Source organism: Thalassophryne amazonica, chromosome 16 (assembly GCF_902500255.1).
Source record: "Thalassophryne amazonica chromosome 16, fThaAma1.1, whole genome shotgun sequence".
NCBI classification, from domain to species: domain Eukaryota; kingdom Metazoa; phylum Chordata; class Actinopteri; order Batrachoidiformes; family Batrachoididae; genus Thalassophryne; species Thalassophryne amazonica.
This window is the reverse complement of record NC_047118.1, coordinates 38,610,303-38,633,102: the sequence shown is the minus strand read 5'-3', so window position 1 is coordinate 38,633,102 and position 22,800 is coordinate 38,610,303. Positions and strand designations below refer to the sequence as shown.

General features: G+C 41.4%; 1 protein-coding gene across 1 annotated transcript in view; it reads left to right on the top strand.

Annotated features, from left to right (window-relative positions):
• The window catches only part of LOC117528025 (glutamate receptor ionotropic, NMDA 2B-like), a 378,003-nt gene that overhangs the window by 349,315 nt on the left and 5,888 nt on the right, over positions 1-22,800 (top strand). The window contains exon 15 of the mRNA XM_034190545.1: positions 17,381-17,619. Within this exon, the coding sequence (XP_034046436.1) occupies positions 17,381-17,619 (239 nt within the window). The remainder of the gene's footprint in view (positions 1-17,380; positions 17,620-22,800) is intronic.

Sequence of the window (22,800 nt, the reverse complement as noted above, 5' to 3'; positions counted from 1 at the left end):
TAATCTTACATAACCTCTGAGTTCTGAAGCAGATTTTTTTGTAAGCTGTTTGGAAGCTTTTGACAACAGAAATAGTGATATGTTTGGTATGAAGTTGATGCTGCAGGCACCATAGCACAGGATTTGTTCATTCTCAATGTAAACTAAAATGTAACAAAACTTATTTCCCCAATGTTATGCAAAACTGACTCATCCAAGACATTTTAGTTTTCCCACGCAAGACTGGTCATAATAAGCAAATTTTTAAAGAAATCTGAGTTCAGGGAATAAAGTTGTTCTATTATCACGTGCATTCATTCATGATACACACTTGCTCCAATCAAGGGTCACACTCGCACACGCTCCTACAACCTGTTTAAAGTTTCCAAATCACCTAACCTGCGTGTCTTTGGAAATGGTTGGATGCTGGAACACCTGGAAAGAACCCACACAAACATGGGGAGAACATGCAAACTCCACACAGAAATTACCAGGCAGGAAGCGATCCCAGGACCTTTTTGCTATGAGGCAACAGCGCTAACCACTAATAGTGCAGCAGATAAGAGAATATTTAGAGCCGAATCCTGCAAATGGTGATACAAGCATCAAATTTGGCACAAATACTCCTTAGACATTACTTTTTGAAAAAACGATTGGCCACTTGAATTTTCAACAGGCAGCCAGGTAGGGGTCAATTGAAGAATTAGACAGGGGTCAAAATTAAAAGATGCTCCAATCATATTGAAAACTATACCACATTATTTGCCTGATCATAAAGATTCCAAAAAGGTATAGTTTGAACTGTTTATGACTGAATGTTCTGGAGTTATGGGGTAAAAACAGCAAGATCTTCAATTTCAAGGTTAATTTCAGTTTGTACAGAGGTCAAAAGTTAAAGTTGCTCCAGTTTTGGTTAAAAGTGATGCAAATTATTAAAAAGGAATAGTTTGGTCCATTATCATGTTACGGGGTAATGTGTGACATGTCATAGAATCCAATGGACATTGATCTTGTTTGACCTTTACTTTGGAGACCAAACATTCAACGCTGTCAAAACTATTCCATTTATTAATCCTTTTAGTTCAACCAGTTTTTCAGAGAATATGAGTGATAACACAAAACCTTTTTTTTCCACTTATGGTTAGTGGTTGGATGAAGCCATTTATTGTGAAACAACTGTGTTTACTCTTTTTAAATCATAAATGACAACAGAAACTACCCAAATGACCCTGTTATGCAGTTACTATACAAATAATGAATGTTTATGAGTTCAATGGTACCAATATTTCATGAGGTGAAAGCTGGAACATACCATTCAACGATGAGCAGGCAGTGAAATGAAATGTGTTCCAAATGTCAGTTCTTTTAACCTGCGCCGCATGTGCTGTGTGATTTTAAAATTTTCATCCTTATTGTTAATTCTCCCAGTTCTTATTGTAATACTGTCCCTTACAAAGAACAAAACTGATATATTCCTCAGTTTGAATCTATTGAAAGTCACGCTGAAAACCAGTTCTGGGTCCCCAGAGACGCAGCATCTGAGAGACCCCGAACATGACCGGCAAAATGGCTTTTTTACAAGAAAATGTAGGCAGTACAGTGGGTGGGTATTAGTCTCACAAACCTAATCTTACTAGCTCCCTACAGACAGAGGGGAAGCTCCACCCCTCGTCTTCAACACACAGTTGTTTGGTACCTGGTGGAACCTAACTCCTTTGTTTCTGATCAGATAAAACCAGTTCAGACCAGTTGACATACATACTCAAACAGACGACTAAAACTCATTAAAAATATAACCATTTAAGCATAACAAATACTTGCTATAGTAAAAAATAAAATATAATAACAAATAAATACAAATATATCTAACACTCATAAAGGAGCCAAAATGTCACAGACGATGGCTGTTCACGGAGCTGATGTGATTTCACACTGTCCTGTTTTGTGGCGCAGACAAAACCAGAACTGTTATGAAAGTTTGCATGTGACTGTTGTAGCTCGTTTATTTGGGTCTGATCCATCGTGTTGTGAGCATCCTGAAACAAGAGTCCTCCGGGGGCCTGCTATACTGTGTCCCAGTTAACGCTGCCACTTTTGCTCCCGGTGCATTTTGACACTGTGTCTGTGTGTGTGCGTGTGTGCGTGCGTGTGTATGTGCATATTAATATGGGTCAGCCTTTTTGTGTTTTCTCAGATTAACTCGAACATTTTCAGTCCCTTTGATTAGAAGATTTGTAACACATAGTTAACTCCACAAGTGCTTTTTAAAACAACCAATAAGCATTTGTTTGGATGCCCACTGGTGTGCAGTAACATCCCCCGCGTGACTATAATAGAAATCAAACAGGAGTCAGACGACGCTGTCTCACCCCTATGTGGATTTCAATGTCACTTTGGCACACGTCACCATTCACTCCCCTCCTGGTGGCCTAGAAAGTACTCACATTCACATGCACAGCCCAGTGGTGTGATAGGAAGGCTGGAAAAGGAGTTGTGGGTAGTTTGAGGCGGGTCATGACCAAAAATATGTCACATCTGCCCAAGAGAAGAATCGCCAATTTTGATTGGTCAGTTGACAGGTCATTTGCAGCATGTACTGATTTAAAAAAATTACCTGAAAAACTGAAGGCTGGACTGAGTTTTTCATCTTAAAAGTTGTGTGTTTTCAAAAAATGTTACTACAAACATCTTAATTTTTATATAACAGTCTGTGGTACTGATCTAACGTGGAATACATTAATATGTGTTCCAGTGTGGTGCATTTAAGTTATTTAGTCGAGTTGTATGCAACAGGAAATCAGAAATCTTTGGGCAGTATGGAAAATGCAACTTTTTAATATTCCAGTGATTCTTCCATTTACACTGAATCCTGTTTCAGATATTTCATGTGAGGTCAACTTCATTTCATTTGTTAATGTACATCCATTCTTGCATGGCTTTTAACAGATGTATTTATTTATTCATTTCTATACCTCAAATGACAATGAGAAAAATATATTTGTTTAGATTTTTGCAAATTTATTAAAAACTAAGAAATCACATGTAGATAAGTATTCACAGCCTTTGCCATGAAGCTCAAAATTGAGGTCAGGTACATCCTGTTTCCACTGATCATCCTTGAGATGTTTCTACAGTTTAATTGGAGTCCACCTGGGGTAAATTCAGTTGATTGGATATCATTTGTAAAGGCACACACCTGTCTACATATAACATCCCACAGTTGACAGTGCATGTCAGAGCACAAACCAAGCATGAAGTCAAAGGAATTGTCTGTATACCTCTGAGTCTCAAGGCACAAATCTGGGTTAGGGTACAGAAACATTTCTGTTGCTTTAAAGGTCCCAATCAACACAGTGGTCTCCATCATCCATAAATAGAAGATGTTTGGATCCACCAGAACTCTAGAGCTGGCCGCCCGTCTAAACTGAGCAATCGGGGGAGAAGGGCCTTAGTCAAGGAGGTGACCAAGAACCCAATGGTCACTCTGTGAGAGCTCTAACATTCCTCTGTGGAGAGAGAACCTTCCAGAAAGACAACCATCTCTGCAGCAATCCACCAATCAGGCCTGTATGACCAGACAGAAGTCACTCCTTAGTAAAAGACACATGGCAGCCCACCTGAGGTTTTCCGAAAGGCACCTGAAGGAGTCTCAGACCATAAGAAACAAAATTCTCTGTTCTTGTGAGACTAAGATTGAAATCTTTGGTGTGAATGCCAGGAGTAGTGTTTGGAGGAAACCAGGCACCATCTCTAAAGTGAAGCATGGTGGTGGCAGCATTATGCTGTGGGGATGTTTTCCAGCAGCAGGAACTGGGAGACTAGTCAGGATTGAGGAAAAGATGAATGCAGCAATGTACAGAGACATCCTGGATGAAACCTGCTCCAGAGTGCTCTTGACCACAGACTGGGGTGACAGTTCATTTTTCAGCAGGACAGTGACCCTAGTTATCCAAGGAGTGGTTTCAAGACAACTCTGTGAATGTCCTTGAGTGGCCCAGCCAGAGCCCAAACATGAATCCAGTTGAACATCTCTGGAGAGATCTGAAAATGGCTGCACCAAACATAGGTGTGCCAAGCTTGTGGCATCATATTCAAGAAGACTTGAGACTGCAATTGCAACCAAAGATGCATCAACAAAGTTTTGAGCAAAGGGTGTGAATACTTATGTACATGTGATTTTTTTAATTTTTTATTTTTAATCAATTTGAAAAAAAAAAAACTTTTTCATGTTGACATTATGGGGTATTGTGTGTAGAATTTTGAGGGAACATGAATTTACTCAGTTTTGGAACAAGGTTGTAACATAAAATGTGTAAATAGTGAAGCACTGTGAATACTTTACAGGTGCACCATATGAATGAAAATATGTCGAGCATTTTTTATTTGAATTTTGATCATTATAGCCCACTATTCCGAAAAATAGAAAATAGGAATCTCAAAATATATTAGTTATATTAATATTAATATTATTAATATTTCATTTTAGTTTGACTGACTCACAATTTATGCAGTATAAACCACACAAATCTGTCAGTCTGCACCAGTCCACACAACCACAATCACAGGAAATGCTACTAACTTGACAGCTGTCTTGGAGATACTCACTGTAAGCCACAGATGGTCATTGCTGAAAGATATAACTGTTCACGGGGTGTTGGATTAATGTACATTCATGGAAAGTTAACTGGAAGGCAAAATGTGTGGTCAGAAAGGATACACAAGGAACAGGGATGACTGCAGCCTTGAGAAGCTTGTCAAGCAAAGCCGATTCAAGAACTTGGCAAGCTTCACAAGGAGTCAGCTGAGGTTGGAGCAGTGGTGGACACAGCTAACCAAAAAGTTAGCTTCGATAACTGGTAATCAGCTAATTGAAAAGTTATTTTTTTAACACAAAACCAATAAACTGTCTAAAAACGTATCGGAAGCTATACAAATAACCGATAACTTTCAGTTTTGCCTCCCATACGCTCTCAGCTACTAAGAAGCTGATTTTGAGTTTAAACACCACCAAAGCTTCTTATACAACCCCTGGCAAAAATTATGGAATCTCCGGCCTCGGCGGATGTTCATTCAGTTGTTTAATTTTGTAGAAAAAAAGCAGATCACAGACATGACACAAAACTAAAGTCATTTCAAATGGCAACTTTCTGGCTTTAAGAAACACTATAAGAAATCAAGAAAAAAAGATTGTGGCAGTCAGTAACGGTTACTTTTTTAGACCAAGCAGAGGAAAAAAATATGGAATCACTCAATTCTGAGGAAAAAATTATGGAATCACCCTGTAAATTTTCATCCCCAAAACTAACACCTGCATCATATCAGATCTGCTCATTAGTCTGCATCTAAAAAGGAGTGAACACACCTTGGAGAGCTGTTGCACCAAGTGGACTGACATGAATCATGGCTCCAACACGAGAGATGTCAATTGAAACAAAGGAGAGGATTATCAAACTCTTAAAAGAGAGTAAATCATCACGCAATGTTGCAAAAGATGTTGGTTGTTCACAGTCAGCTGTGTCTAAACTCTGGACCAAATACAAACAACATGGGAAGGTTGTTAAAGGCAAACATACTGGTAGACCAAGGAAGACATCAAAGTGTCAAGACAGAAAACTTAAAGCAATATGTCTTAAAAATCGAAAAATGTACAACAAAACAAATGAGGAACGAATGGGAGGAAACTGGAGTCAACGTCTGTGACCGAACTGCAAGAAACCGCCTAAAGGCAATGGGATTTACATACAGAAAAGCTAAACGAAAGGCATCATTAACACCTAAACAGAAAAAAACAAGGTTACAATGGGCTAAGGAAAAGCAATTGTGGACTGTGGATGACTGGATGAAAGTCATATTCAGTGATGAATCTCGAATCTGCATTGGGCAAGGTGATGATGCTGGAACTTTTGTTTGGTGCCTTTCCAATGAGATTTATAAAGATGACTGCCTGAAGAGAACATGTAAATTTCCACAGTCATTGATGATATGGGGCTGCATGTCAGGTAAAGGCACTGGGGAGATGGCTGTTATTACATCATCAATAAATGCACAAGTTTATGTTGATATTTTGGACAATTGAAAGGATGTTTGGGGATGATGAAATCATTTTTCAAGATGATAATGCATCTTGCCATAGAGCAAAAACTGCAAAAACATTCCTTGCAAAAAGACACATAGGGTCAATGTCATGGCATAGGGTCAATGTCAATGAGCAGATCTGATTTGATGCAGGTGTTAATTTGGGGGATGAAAATTTACAGGGTGATTCCATAATTTTTTCCTCAGAATTGAGTGATTCCATATTTTTTCCTCTACTTTGTCTAAAAAAGTAACCGTTACTGACTGCCACAATCTTTTTTTCTTGATTTCTTATAGTGTTTCTTAAAGCCAGAAAGTTGCCATTTGAAATTACTTTAGTTTTGTGTCATGTCTGTGATCTGCTTTTTTTCTACAAAATTAAACAACTGAATGAACATCCTCTGAGGCCGGTGATTCCATAATTTTTGCCAGGGGTTGTAGAACCAGTGGTGATCACAAACTCAAACAGCCAGTGAGCCAGCCCTTCTTTCTTTGTGCGCTCTGCCCCCTGCTGTAGGGAAACATCATTTACCTTGATAAGATACACTGGTCCAGCGATGAGGTAGAGGTCTTCAAATGGAAAGCAGGTTTGAAATATGGTTTTGCTTTAGAAATAAAATTATTCCAGATAGAATAACTACATTAATGTAAACTCTTAAAATGTACAAAGTGATATATAACACATATCTGTTCATTTTAAAATAATGCACTCATTCTGAAGATTTGAACATTAACACACAAATGCCCAAAGGGATTATGGTTAACTAAGCCTCCACTCAGGCTGATTGGTTGATTCATTCATTCTGTGTAAAAACCAACACAAGTGAATCAACGTAATGTGTTGGTGTTTACAAATAAATGTGCTTTTGTAAAATATGTAATTTTTTCCATTTGTATAAAAAAAATGAAAGAAATTTTCAAGATCCCGCTAGACAGCGCCTAAGCATACGTGTGATAACATCACAACTCTATGCGGTTAGGGAGACAAGGTTTCTTTCGATAACAAAAACTGTCAAAAAACTTTCTCGTGTGTGGTTGCTGGAGTTGTGTGGCGATAGGAATTGCCATTTGACTGCTTGAATAACAATGTCAGTCACAGAAAGAAATCAAATAATAGTGAAAACATGTTCGATGCGGTGTCATAACGCATCAATCAGTCGCTCCGTGAGGCGTCATAACATTTGATTGGTTAGCAGCTTGGTGCGGTGTTATAACAGCTCAATCAGTCACTCCATGAGGCATCATAACATCAAGCCTGGTTCACATGGCAAGATGATTAGGTCAATATCGGACCCGATCTTCCCCTTTCGACAATCTTAAAGACACCCCGACAGTCGTGATGACGCCAAATATAATCTTATCAGATATTCCTGCCATGTGTGGTGTGTTAAGAAGGACGTGAGGAGCTAAATGTGACATGCAGCCAATCAGAAAGTAACATGTTTGACCTGGGAATGTTCGTGTGTGAAATCTGATCGTGTGTGTTGTTTTTACCATGTGGCTGACACCACACACTGTACAACTAAACCTGTCTATGATTTTTTTATCTCCACGTGTGTGGTCTCTCAGGTTTTGGAAACCTACAGATAATTTTAAAATCCTGCGGTCGACAACACTGTGATATAACTGGTCGCCAGAAGATGGCAGTGTTCTATGCATTTTGACGCCGGTTATATCGCACAGCCTGAATCACAATTTAACAGACTTTTCGGCTTTTGGAGAAGCAACCTGGGCTTCTTCTGGCATTTTTAGATAAAACAAACACAATAACAACATCTATGAACCCAGAGAATATATTCACAAGAGTTTTAGGCACAATATATAAAGAGTTTAATGCTGTTGTCTGTGTGGAGCATGATCAGAGCGTCTCAAATGCATTTCTTCTGTCGTGAATGTACTGAGGGTACCCATAATGCACCTGGACACAACATGTCCACACTAAAAGCTTCAAAATTAGTGCATTACTTTAAAACTAAATCATATATCTGATATTTTCACTTTATAAAACTTCAGATGTGACATTAATTTAAATAACTTGTCTGAAATTAGTTTGGTTAAAATTTTAACCATAAGTTAAAACTGTATGCCTCTGGATGACTTGGGTGATATTGCCAGTGTACCAGTATGGGGTCAAAAGAAATGAGCTTTTTTCTTTTTTGTGACTAGTTCTCCTTTGTCTGCAGAGGATAGAGCGGTTTCTTCTAGATCCAGCTCTTCTCTGTTTGTAGAGAATGTAACTGCACATCTACTACTACAAGTAAAAATGTTAGCGGTCTAAAAATTATTGGACCAAAGCTTATCGGAAGATAATTGGTCCGATGATGATAATCTGCGGTTAGCAGATTAGCGGAACTGTGCCCACCACTAGGTTGGAGTCAGTGCATCAAGAGCCATGGCACTGAGATGTGTCCAGGAAATGGACTACAAGAGTCTCATTCCTCACGTCAAGCCACTCCTCAACCAGACGCAATGCATCTTCACTGGACTAATGAAAAAAAAAAAAAATAAAGAACCAGACCTTCACTCTGTGGTTCAAAGTCCACTTTTGAGATGAAAGTAAATTTTACATTTCATTTGGATATCAAGGTCTCAGAGTCTAAAGCACCAGCCTTGAACTCCAGTCCTTGAGGGCCGGTGTCTTGCACCTTTTAGATGTGTCCCTAGTCCAACACACCTGAATCAAATGGCTGAGTCACCTCCTCATTATGAAGTTCTCCAGAGTGCAAAGTTGCAGGACACCAGTCCTCAAGAACTGGAGTGGAAGTCTCCTGGTCTAGAGGAAGAGTGGAGAGATAAGGATATCCAAGCTGCTTGTAGTGTTGTGTGTTGGGGGGTGTGGCTGGATGTTTTGGTGTTCTTTTCTTTTCTTTGCTCCTCAGGTGGCATGGAAACTGATTTGTCTGTGGAGAAGGTGCTGGCTGAAGAATCCTCACCCTCATCAACATCATGTGAAGCACCTGTGACTGGTGCTCACATGCAACCTTAAAGACTTTCAGCTGAAGCAGATAATTGGATGGCGTTCTGCTTTTAAGGCATGTGTGATTCAAGCAGAACTGCCGGGAACTCTACCTTGTGATGTTCGTTTGTGAGACGCTGAGGACCGCACCTGGGTTTGACACATCGAGCCGTGAAGCAAGGAAGGGTGAGGACACATGCTGTCAGCACACATTAAAGGTAATTAAGTATTTGACTAATTGTTGATAGTAACTTGGTGTTTTGTTACACAGTATACTTGAATTGTGATGAGAATTGTGCAGCTTGCTTCTCACTGCTGTGGCGTGCAGGATAAGTGATCCTCCACTTGTTGTGAGAAGCTGCTCATTTGCATAAAGATAAAAAGTACAGACCTGAATGTGTTGCTGATAGCGTGTGTCTTTTGAAAGATATTGTTGTAACTGCTGACTTACCTCACATCTTCTTTGCTTCACAGAGAGTCAGTTTGTCGTGTCCACCTGGGGGGTGTTTGTCTGGTGGTAGTGGGTCCAGGAGCGCCGGACTTCTCTCCTTGCGGGCGCTGGAGAGCGTGCCAGCAGTCACTCCTCCAGAAGGACGTTGGTTTTGGTTTTGTACATTTTATTTAGGCACAGGTGAAAAATAAATTGTTTTTGTTGTTGGAACCGCTTTCTGGTTATTTTTAGCGCTGGGTTCTGTCTGACGCAGGTTCGCTCCTCAATCCGCGTCGACACATAACAGTAGTTCCCGGCCATTCCATAATGGACCCAGCGGGAGAAGCGGTTCCTTTTGTCGAAAAAGTTCAAGAACACTTGGAGAACATACGGGAGCAATTACAGCATCTCGTGAACCAAATTAAACAAACAGACGCCTGTGTTACGGAGCTTGCAGCGCAAGCCGTTCTGCTTCCTGCTGCTCCAGCTGCGGCACTATCGATACCGGTGCCGATAACTCCGTCACCCACAGGTTGGAACGCCGCAGTTTTACGAGGCGTATTTGTAGATGGGTTGGGTGAGTCATTGAAAGACGAGCTGGTAGTCCGTGACGAGCCAAACAAATTAGATGAGCTAATATCGTTGGTGATTCGTCTAGATGATCGGATGAAGGAGCGTGGACGCAAGAGAGGACGCCCATCAGAGCGGGTTTTTTCGTCTCGGGGCTTTCCCCGACACAGATCTGGGCCGCCTCTTCTTTGCCCCACTGAGGCTCCTCCGATGGGACCTCTGGCTCCTCCTGTTGACGAGCCCATGCAGCTCGGACGAGCAGAGATTACTGTATTGCCCCGACATGTAAACGTCAAGAGAAATAATGGTGACGTGTCTCCAAGTGTTCCGGGACAGGCAACATAACACACATAAAAAAAAAATTAAAAAAAATCTAGCACGGGTAAATGTTTTTTCCTTAAATAGGGGTTATAATTGTATGGGGAGTCAGAGGCGTATCTGGTGGAGTGACTGTTAGGCGGTTGGAAGTCCACCTGAGCTCACGTCATTATTAATTTTTTATGTGTTTTTAGGTATTTTCTGTTTGGGTTGTTGGGTCGTTTTATTTTGTTTTTTATTTCTCTACATCCCTAACCCCAACCTCACTTGCCCCAAGACCGTTTGTCTTGTGGGTGGTGGGGTGGTGCAGGTTGGTCACGCTGGGCATTCTCAGAAGACCTCTGCACCTAGGGGGGGGGTGTTAGAGGCGTTTTTTTTGGTTTGGTTAGGGCCCGGTTCCACTCCAGCCTCGGTGAGCCTTTGTACCGTTCGTCATTGGTGTTGCCGGGGTGTGGTGCAGCGGAGACTTACCTCAGTCGGAGGGGTGGGCCGATCTGTTGCCGTTCGCCATTTCGGTAGTTCCACCCCTCCCGAGAGGCTGGGGTATGGTCGAGTTGGGGCACCGGACGTATTTCCGGTTCTCTGCTGCACCTTGGGGTTGGAGCTGGGTTAGTTTTTTTTCTGTTCCCTTCTCCGGCTTGATATTTTGAGCCGTTCGCCAAAATTGAGCCGCCGAAGGCTCTGGGAGGGACCTGGGGTCTTTCGAGGTGCCGGGGAGGGTAACAGGGTTTACAGTCATTTATATCCCCCCGGGGTTGTTTTTGGTAGTCCTCCGGGGGTTGATGTTTGATTTTGTTCTGTTTCCTTCCGGGTTCCACCTCCAGGGTTGATGGGACGGTCCTCTGGGGGGGAATTGGCTTGGGGCCAACTGGCCAAGTGTGACCGGGTCTGGGGTTCCGGGGTTGTGGGGAGGGTACCTCCTGGGGTTGATGGTACGGTCCCCTGGGGGGCGCCGTTTTGCTCCATGTATACCTGGGGACCTGTGTGGGATCATGGTTCTGGCTGTTCCTCCTGGAACTGGCGATGAAGGCCTTCTGGGGGGGGTTGGACTCTGCAGGTCATTCTGGGGGGGTTGTTTATTTTTCCTTTATGCATTTCTGTTTGTATTGTGTTTGTGGGGCTGTGTTGGGTTTTGGCGTTTGGGAGTTTTTCTTTTCTTCCCGGGGTTTGATGGGACGGTCCCCTGGGGAGGTTTTGGGTGGGTTTTATGTTTTTTTTCTGTGTGTTGGAGTGTATTGGGGTATGTTTTGGGGCTTTGTTGATTCCAGCCGGCCTTCCAGCTGCGGTGCCTGTCCTGCTGTCTGTGGTGGACCTTGGGAGCGTGGTGCTGTCTACTTCCTGACGTGGACCCCGGAGGGAGGTGCTGTTCTCGGGTCTGGTCTGTTCGGTCGCCGGGAGGCTTCCCGTTGATGGGGGGGTACTGTTGTGTGTTGGGGGGTGTGGCTGGATGTTTTGGTGTTCTTTTCTTTTCTTTGCTCCTCAGGTGGCATGGAAACTGATTTGTCTGTGGAGAAGGTGCTGGCTGAAGAATCCTCACCCTCATCAACATCATGTGAAGCACCTGTGACTGGTGCTCACATGCAACCTTAAAGACTTTCAGCTGAAGCAGATAATTGGATGGCGTTCTGCTTTTAAGGCATGTGTGATTCAAGCAGAACTGCCGGGAACTCTACCTTGTGATGTTCGTTTGTGAGACGCTGAGGACCGCACCTGGGTTTGACACATCGAGCCGTGAAGCAAGGAAGGGTGAGGACACATGCTGTCAGCACACATTAAAGGTAATTAAGTATTTGACTAATTGTTGATAGTAACTTGGTGTTTTGTTACACAGTATACTTGAATTGTGATGAGAATTGTGCAGCTTGCTTCTCACTGCTGTGGCGTGCAGGATAAGTGATCCTCCACTTGTTGTGAGAAGCTGCTCATTTGCATAAAGATAAAAAGTACAGACCTGAATGTGTTGCTGATAGCGTGTGTCTTTTGAAAGATATTGTTGTAACTGCTGACTTACCTCACATCTTCTTTGCTTCACAGAGAGTCAGTTTGTCGTGTCCACCTGGGGGGTGTTTGTCTGGTGGTAGTGGGTCCAGGAGCGCCGGACTTCTCTCCTTGCGGGCGCTGGAGAGCGTGCCAGCAGTCACTCCTCCAGAAGGACGTTGGTTTTGGTTTTGTACATTTTATTTAGGCACAGGTGAAAAATAAATTGTTTTTGTTGTTGGAACCGCTTTCTGGTTATTTTTAGCGCTGGGTTCTGTCTGACGCAGGTTCGCTCCTCAATCCGCGTCGACACATAACATGTAGTCCAGTGTGAAGTTTCCACAGTCATTGATGATTTGGTGCCATGTCATCTGCTGTTGTTGGTCCATTGTTTTATTTAATCAAATCCAAATTCAGTACAGTCATCTACTAGGAGATTTTAGAGCACTCAAGTCCAAGTTCAGCACAGTCGTCTACCAGGAGATTTTAGAGCGCTTCATACTTCCATCTGTTAATGATCTTCATGGAGATACTCATTTCCTTTTACAGCAGGATGTGGCACCTGCCCACAGTCCTAAAACTGCTAGTTTGTTGGCCATGGTGTTAACTTATGTCATGATTGAGTCTGTGGGGAGTGTATTGTTGTATTATTTTCTCTCTGTTGGATTATTTTCTCACTGTTATGGTTGCTTGGGGTTTTGGTGGGGGGACTTTTCTTGTCTGGTGTCTGATGCTTGGTGTTGGGCGTTCCCCTCCTGTCCTCTTTCCTGCTTGCCATGCCCTGTTCCAGATCCTTCCTCACACACCTGCCTTGCATTTCCCTCTAATCACTTCCCCTGTTTAAGTCACACCTTCTACCCTACCTGTTTGTGAGGTTGTTGAGCGTTGAGACACTTTTGAGCACTTCCTTCTGAGTATTTTTGTCTCTTATTGACTGTCCGTGTTTTTGACCTGCCTGCTTGGTTTTTTTGGACCTTGTCTCTGCCTCATGCTTTGGTTACTGTTGTTTTTCTCAGCCTGCTTTTCTGTATCAAATCCAGCCTGAACTTTCATTAAACCCTGTTGCTCTGCCATCTGAATCCTGCATTATTGCCCCATGGACAATACCTCATACTGTGTATCTGATTGTAAAGCAGGTTACTAAATAGGTTAATGAAGAAAAATTATCATATATGGTGGAGCCTCAATGATTTGTTTGTTTGTTCTTAGTGTCATTTTGGCTGTGTTTGCACAGCAGATACATAATGAGGATGAGAACTCTATCATCAGATGTAGTAAATCCTCCAGGAGGTGACAGAAAATGAATCTGTTCTCTCTCCCTCTCTGTCTGTCTGTCTGTCTGAATTAAAGTATCGCATACTCACTGAATTTATCAAAACAAAATAGATTCAAATGGTCTCTTTATGTCACCATTTTTATGCCCTGCGCTTGCGCCACAAAGCGGGGCATGTAGCATCCGGGTTGTCCGTCTGTCCGTCCTTCCATCAGTTTGTCCGTCCGTCCGCCCATCTGTCTGTCCGGCCGCAATTCCTTTGCCGCAACGTAGCTCGGCACCTATTGCTCGCAAAAACTTCATATTTGGTGGGTACATGCCTTGGAGGAGTACTTCGCATAGGTTTGAAGGCCAGTGACCTTGACCTGCTTTTCAAGGTCACCAATGGACACAACTGTCAAATCCTTTGTCACAACGTAGCTCGGCACCTGTTACTTGCAGAAACTTCATATTTGGTGGGTACATGCTTTGGAGGAGTACTTTGCATGTGTTTGAAGGCCGGTGACCTTGACCTTCTTTTCAAGGTCACCAATGGTCACAACTGTCAAATCCTTTGCCGCAAAGTAGCTTGGCACCTTTTGCTCGTAGAAACTTCACACTTGGTGGGTACATGCCTTGGAGGAGTACTTTGCATGGGTTCGAAGGCCGGTGACCTTGACCTCTGTTTCAAGGTCACCACTGGTTGCATTTGTTTTGAAGGCTGGCGACCATGACCGACTTTTTATGGTCACTGTTTGTCATATCTTCTAAATAAATATTATGCCAATCTCCAATTTTATGCCAATTTTTTCATTGTATATCCCAGTTTACATGAAACACATAAGGCTTCAACCAAATACCCACCCCATACAAGTACATATTACTGCACTTTGCATGGAAAATAATACTGCGCGTGGGGCATTTCATGATGAATGTCTCTAGTTTTCCTGTTATTACTAACCTTTGATATGTGATTGGGCTGTTTGTTGATTCCCAAAGAGGTGTGACAGAGATGATGTTTGTGTACTGCCACTTTGCACTCACAAACATCTTACACACTGATGTATTAACATTTTTGCATATGTTCACAATATGTTATATATTATTTGCACATAGAGACCATATTGCACAAAGATACTTCATTTTCATATGGATTGCTCTTTTGACTGTCTCAATCCTTTTCAATTTTCAGTCAATATAAAATGCTTAAAAATTGTAAATATTTTCTGAACAAGTGACATGAGGCTTCAAGAATAAAAATTCTAAAATATTCGATTCACAGAAAACAGACAAAAGGAGCATATCCTCAAATCTCATAAACTGGACTTAATGAAAATTTTGTGCTTTCAATTCAGAAATGATGCATAATTATGCATTTAGCATAATGTTTAACTGATTTTTCTCAAATCTGAGTTTACATGTTATTCAAAAAATTATGTACAGTGCAATAAAATAAAAACTATTCAGTCCTATTTTCTTTGTTTTAGCATTTTTAAATGTACAGTAGTCCATGTGCATTACACAGGTTGTTCAGTGCACATTATAACATTCATTGTTCACACGACTATAAATTCTCCAACAAAGTCTTGTCTGGAGTTAAATGTTTCGATGTATTTTTTCCAAACTGAAAACGATAAATCAGCTTACAGAGCCTTGTGATTTTATTGAAGTAGGTGCAGCAATCCATCACAGAGAACACTACATCTTCCTTTATTTTTCTTATCAGTACTGTGGTTACACAGCTCAGAGAAACCACTTTCTTCTATGGTGTGTTAAGGAGGTACTGCTGGGAAAGTTGGAAATCACTAAAACACTGGCATGTTTTGCCCTGGTTTTGCCAGTTCTCTCTTCTCCTGCAATGATGACAAGTATCACGTCAATAAAATGTGGAGTTCAGGATTTGCTCGTTTTTACATCATTATTTTAACTTTTAAACAAATCTCCCCAACAATGCACAAAACCAGCCAAACCCAAACTTTTTTTTTTTTTTTTAAATCAAGCGATGCCGCTGTCATTTTAGTGCAGCAGATAAGAGAATATGTAGAGCGGAATCCTGCAAATGGTGCTACAAGCATCAAATTTGGCACAAATACTCCTTAGACATTACTCTTGAAATAACCTATTAGCCACCTGAATTTTCAATAGGCAGCCAGGTAGGGGTCAACTGAAGAATTACACAGGGGTCAAAATTAAAAGATGCTCCAATCATATTGAAAACTATACAACATTATTTGCCTGATCATAAAGATTCCAAAAAGGTATAGTTTGAATTATTTATGACTGAATGTTCTGGAGTTATGGGATAAAAACAGCAAGAATGGTGACAAAGGTCAGTTTCAGTTTGTACAGGGATCAAAGTTAAAGTTGCTCCTATTTTGGTCAGAAGTTATGCAAATTATTAGTTGAATTAACAGAGTTTTAAAAAGGAATAGTTTGGGCCATATATCATGCTTAGGTATCATGTTAGAGGGTAACATGTGTGACATGTCATAGAATCCAATGGACGTTGACCTTGTTTGACCTTTACTTTGGAGACCAAGCATTCAACACTGCCAAAACTATTCAGTTTATTAATCGTATTAGCTCAACCAATAATGTGCCATTAACCCTTGTCGCCGTTCTTACTGTTTTTACCTCATAACTCCATAACATTCAGTCATAAACAGTCCAAACTATACACAGTAAAATCACCAGTGTTAAATTAACACTGTCAATGTTAGTTTTACACTGGTGATTTTACTGTGTACCGTTTTGGAATATTTATGATGAGACAAATAATGTGGTGTAGTTTTCAATTTGATTGGAGCATTTTTAAATTTTGACCCCTGTGTAATTTTTTATTTTTTTTTTCCAAAGATTAATGTCTTAGGTGTATTTGTGCCAGATTTGGTGCTTGTATCACTATTTGAAGGATTGTTTCAGTTATCTGCTACACTATTTTAAAACATCAGTTCCGGTTCTGTTAGCTGTTCAGCACATGCAGGGACAAGCTGCAGTGTGTTTGTATTTTTGTCTGCATGCTCCCACAGTTTGTATTCTGTGGACGTTTTCGTCGGTGTTCCAGTGCCAGTCGCCCCAACGTGCAGCGACATCGCCTGAATGTATGATTAATTAAGCGATGGCTGTCCTGCCACAGCTGCTTTAGTAGAGAACAGCTCATGATGAAACAGAAGGTGACTCACAAAGAGACGAGGGGCCGAGGGGCCAAATCAGATCCCAGACGCGTGGCGATGCATACTTCATACAAACACAGCCGTAGATTACCGCGTACACATTTTCTACAGTATGCGTGGATGCACTGATGTATTTAGGGATGAACACTTGCATGCTTACTGGTGAAAACTGAGATCAGTGTAAAAATTTAAACGGCTCCAGAGATGTCGCTTTTATCTTTTCATCTGCACAAGAATTCAGAACCATCTTTCATTTCTAACTGCTCTTCCTCCACCCACTTGCCCGCCATCGTCCCTCTTCTGTTGCATCATTCTCCCTGTCCCTTGTGTTCTCCAGTTCCCGTCCTCTTATTACATCACATCTCTCTTCTCTCTTTTATGTTTTACATTCTTCCTCACTTTTGTCATGTGCTATTTATTTTTAATTTCAACTTCTTTGCGGGCTATAAAACACATCTGCACATCAACTGTTGCCACCTTTTTGTTCTTCTGTCTGTCCTTATGTCTTCATCCTTCTTTTTCTCATCCCTCTTTGCACTTGATGTGACTCTCCTGCCCTCCCTCCCACCCTTTTTCTCCATTTGTTTCACTCTTCCCTGCTTTTCTTCTGCCAATTGTCCCAACAATGTTTTTATGTAACTTCCCTCCAGGTGAGATGGAGGAGCTGGAGTCCCTGTGGCTGACGGGGATTTGCCACCACGAGAAGAACGAGGTGATGTCCAGCCAGCTGGATGTGGATAACATGGCTGGTGTCTTCTACATGCTTGGCGCTGCCATGGCCCTCTCACTCATCACCTTCATCTGCGAGCACTGGTTCTACTGGCAGCTGCGCTTCTGCTTTATGGGTGTCTGCTCCGGCCAGCCTGGATTTGTCTTCTCCATCAGCAGGGTGAGACGGGAGGAGTCAGAAATGGCACTTTTAAACTTTGATTTTCCTGCTCGTTCTAGTTAACAGTAGCTATAATGTCAAAATAAAGCTGCCACTCAAAAATAGTTTCTGTTACATTTATGTCTTTAAGCATTAATCTGAAGCCATTTCTGACTTTTGCAGTCAAGCAGCTTCATTATACCTTCCACAACAGTTCACCAGTTTTGCTGCAGATCTCGTACCAGTACAGGGCAAAAACATGTGGAGCATAAAAGGAATTCAGGTTTACAGCTTGACGAGGCAAACTATTTCTTTGAGTAGCAGATGTGCAAAGTTTTCCCTGAAGGCCCTCTTAAGACCAGGTTTTACTTTACCCAGGATAACTGCAGCTCATTTGAAAGGCAAGCCTATGTTTTGGGCCTTCTTGCTTTGTTATGTACCAGTCAGATGTCTCTATGTGTGACACAAATGTGTATAACAATCAAATGAAGAGTCGGTAGTGATGCTCGGGTCAACCATCTGGAAGAAGAAAAATTTGCAGTTCCTTGACTGGATCCAAACGCAAGCAGGTTTCCATTCAATTCCATGTTAAAACGTCCAACTGTAGAGCAGCAATTAGCACATCTACAGCCTGGTACAAAACAACTGTGTTGGTCTCTATGGATAGTTTTCCCCTCCATGACTACTGTATAGGAGTGAATTTTTTTCTAATTTCTCAGTTTACGATGTTTTAAGCAATAACATTATACATAATTCTAATCCAATTACATTTTTTCAGTGAATCTGATTGGTTAATCGTGTGATATTACTGTATAATATCAGGTGTAAGGTCGCAAAATATTCGACCATTTCACATTTAATGTATTACTTTGCACCCTGACCGGCCGCGCACGCTGCTACACAGATGTCAATAATGGCACTGTTAGCTGAGACCGAGAGAAAGTCGCGTACCAACGACAATGCCAAAATGGGTGAATTTAAGCTACCATACAAAAGTATTGATGTGGATCCTGATACAGAATTACCGTTTCACATTTGATGGATTACTCCATGCCCTGACCACTGTTGGAGCGACGCTGCATCATCGATAAGCCTCTCCAACCGAATCACCTACAGAAAAATAAATCGTGCAAACGCATCGCCGGTAAAGCTCTATTTGCGACCGTACAAGCAGCATGAACATCCGCAAATCAATAGACACAACAGGGTTATTCCCTAATTATAGGCGTGGTCGCCTTGAGTGACAGCTGCTGAGCTAAGCATGTTTGACTCTCATAACGTCATTAGCTCAGAGGCTGCTCGACGCTGCCCCTAGCTGGTGTGGATGGCTGTATATGTCATTTTAAGTATTTTATGACAAATACCTGGAATAATATGGCTTGTTGTGTGGTGAAATGTCCTAACAGATTTTCGAAAATGTCCCTTCTGCAATATCTGAGTGAAATTCTCATCTTGTTGTATTTTAATGTTGTTAGCACTTAGCAGATGTTCATGGCTTCATCCGTTAAGTCCAGTTAATGCATGACTACTGAGAAAATAAGCAGCTCGTAACTTTTATCAATTCATGTGCACACTGATAGTCACTGAGCCAGCCAAAGTTTGTACTTTGTGTGAAGTACAAACAACCTGCATTTCTTGTTTTTCCATCCGGTAACGATATATGCTACAAGCGTGTGTCAGCGCATAGTAAGGCTTTTTTTTTCTTGTGATCCTTAGGCCTTTCCAACATGTATGAATTAAATATTTACAAAATGTTGAGCTGAAATCAATATTTCACTCTACAAAAAAATCACCCATATAGGGGTGAGAGTGGATTATTGGATCCCAGGAGAGCAAAGTCACCCCTGAGGTATTTGATTTGCATTCCAATTGTTTTGACATGGCCCCGGTGTAATTCACTGCAGCTCTGAAGGTGAACTGCTGCAGGCTAAAGCACGTGGCTAATTTACAGCGCACAACTGCAAGCGGCTGCTCTCTCCCTCCGCCAGACAAGCCGCCATGGTGCCAAGAAATCTGCAATGATGAAAGAAAAACCTAAATTTCCCCCCCTCTGCTCTAATATTATGCCTTAGTGCCCAACTGTGATTATTTTGCAGTGTGTTAATTTAGTGTTACTGCTGTTTTTGCTGGAGTGTGTGTGTCTGCAACTGTATGCATAGTCAGAGCATAAAATATCAGCTGTAAAAACGTCTGTTGACTCCTCGCTTGCAAAGGCTGGCTGGTTGGTGTTGTTATATGTCATGATAATTTTGTGTGCGAACTGGATATGAAAGCAACTATGTTCTGTGCAACATACAATGATTGTGCTCATTTATAGAAATTGCTTTTGTCTCTGCTACTATAAGACAACACAAATGAACACTGTGTACCCACAAATACAGCCACAGAATTCAGTATGTTAAAATATTCAGACAAAACAACAACAGCAACTGTGGGAATTTCAGTTTATTATTTTTCCAAACTCTTCGGCTGCAGCGTTACATCATATCATCATTTAATTCAGTGTTCTGTTTTGTTTTTTGCTCATTCTTTAGTTTAGTTATTTTTTTCTTGGTTGCTTTGCTGCTCAGATTGATGCTTTTTTTAATTTCACACCATAATTCAATAAACTTTATTATTATTATTATGGCAATTAACATTTTGAGCTTGGCAGTGTGGAGAAAATAAACAAAAAGCAAGACATCAGTCACGGTTGGTGTGAGTCACGTGGTGCTGAACATGGCTTCTAAGCCCAAAAGCATTCCCTCCATCTGAGAGACTCAGTAGCGCCCCCTGGCTACCTACTCTGCCACATCCCACCTGCAGCCCTGAAACAAATTCATGTTATTGATTTAAAAAGCCTCTCATGGCTTTGCTGCGGCAGTAACTGTATTAGAGCTTTAATCACTCAGTCCTCACACCACATTGCAGCTCATTTGCATTTTGTACCACATAGTTGTGCCACACGGGCAGTGTTATGGCTTTCTTTTACACTGCTCTGTTTGCATTTTAATACCACTATAGTCACTTATAGATTTTTTTTGTGATGCAATAGATGAAAAATTCAGAGGAACCCTCAGACCGACTGAGGCATCCTGCTTATATAATTAGCTGTCATTGCCCAGAACCTGCAATAATCCACCTGCTGTTACATTAGGCAGGTCCATGAAAGAGTCACAACCTGCTGTTGAATATAAAGAAGTAATCACACTTTTCAAATGTCCAAAGTTATTAACTTGCTCTTCTTGGTTATGGTTGGACAAATGTATATGGACTGCATTTATGTAGCACTTTTCCATCTGCATGAGATGCTCAAAGCGCTTTCCAATTATGCCTCACATTCACCCATTCACACAGACACACTCACACACCGATGTTGATCATTCTTTATGCTTTAATACCATCATTGTTCAGCCCAACACATTAGGTCTGGGAACATGTGTTGGTGCAAAACGTCACCACAGCCACCTATGAGGCCATCTTGGGTCCTGGATCGCAACCACCCAGACAGACAACTGTTCCATCCCCACTTCTTGAAATTAACATCTATCTACTGCATCCAGGTTAAATGTGGGTGTGTCCTTGGCCTTCTACAGCCACTGGGGTCCTCAACACTGAGGCACCTGCGTGCTGGCGGATCATGCCCATAGAAAAGCACCACCTGACCAAAATGTACCTGATGTTTCTTCACAATGCAAGTGATAATCCTCATCTGGGTCTCCCTAAGTAACCCTTTGTTTGACACATTCCAGTAGGAGCCAAAAAGACCGAAAAGACCTGGTACCAAAGACATTCAGTCATCCCTTTAGGTCACTGATTAGCATCCAAGGCAGGAAACACCTGGACCCTAAAGATGTGGACTTGAGCTCACTGTAAGTAAGGGTAGAAGCCTAACTTAGAGAGCTGTTCCCCAAAAACTTTCTATATGTGTTATACCTCCAGATGTGCGCAAATGGGCTCAGGGGGCGTGTCTCCCAGAACAAGCAGGATTTAACATTTAAATATCTGTGATGTACATCAGATAAATTGAAAATTGGCCATTTTGGGCTTAAATTTTGCATGTAGAATTGCCTTAGGACTTGACTTTTTTTTTTTTACCTATATAAGTCACATAAAAAAAATACGTAATTGTAATCAGCATGACCCCTTCAAGACAAATGCTTCTGCAAAATTCATTCAAACATGGAACAAAATGGCCTAGAATGAGAGACTAGCAACAAGAGGCATTTAATTAAGACAATTAAAGAAGACAGATTGAGATGAAGTGATGACAAAAATGATATTAAACAAAGAGAGATGAACACTGAGATGTTGGATAAAGTTAAATTGTTAAAAGTTAGTTTCCCTTTAAACCGCTATCATGCTTCATATTGTCTGTAATTGTGTCATCTTTAAAACTCTGATGCAGACATGTCTGTGTTCCAAATGAGCTACTTGCAATACCCGGTTAGAGAACGATGAACTAATGCAAAAACAGTCATAATAACCGCTAAAAGCAGGTGGCAGCAATGTGCTGTATAACTCTTTGGCAGGAGCTTGACCCTTGACCCTTAACCCCTGCAGAGGCAAACAAGGTGAAGCACTTTGATGTTTTGTGACGACCTTCATTTTCACAGTCCTCTGCAGACATTGAGAAAAACAGGGAAAAATCGTTGTTTGGAAATGATTTGATATGTCACCGTGCCCATCTGTCATGCCTGGTTTGCTCTCCTCTGTGCATCTGTTTTTATCTGAATATTGTATCATACATCACTGAATGCAAATGGAGCCGTTTATCTTTTTGTCACTGTAAAGCTTAGCCACTGTCTCCTTGGCTCGGCCTTTATTCCTGGAGATTTTGTTGTGCCCGGCGGTGATGAGGGGCAGCAGATCACTGAACTATTTCATAACGGCCGAAGGATATTGTTCGGCTGAATTTTAATTACATTGATTGAAGGTATTGACCAGCAGGATTCAGGGGTTTTACGACTTGTTTGCCTTTATCAATCATCTGACATCCGTATAGCATTTCAAATTCTTCGCCTGTATGAAAAACTCTACTCTCTTTCTACTTAAAATTTTGAAGTCTTTTATGTTATTCTTCATGAATGACATACCTTGTGCATGTGCTTTTACCTGCAGCATATTTAGATTTATTGAGCTGAGTATTGACCATTATTACAGTTTGGTGCTATGTAAGCAGAAGTCAGTACACTGAGCTGAGTCAATTTTCTTTTATCTTTT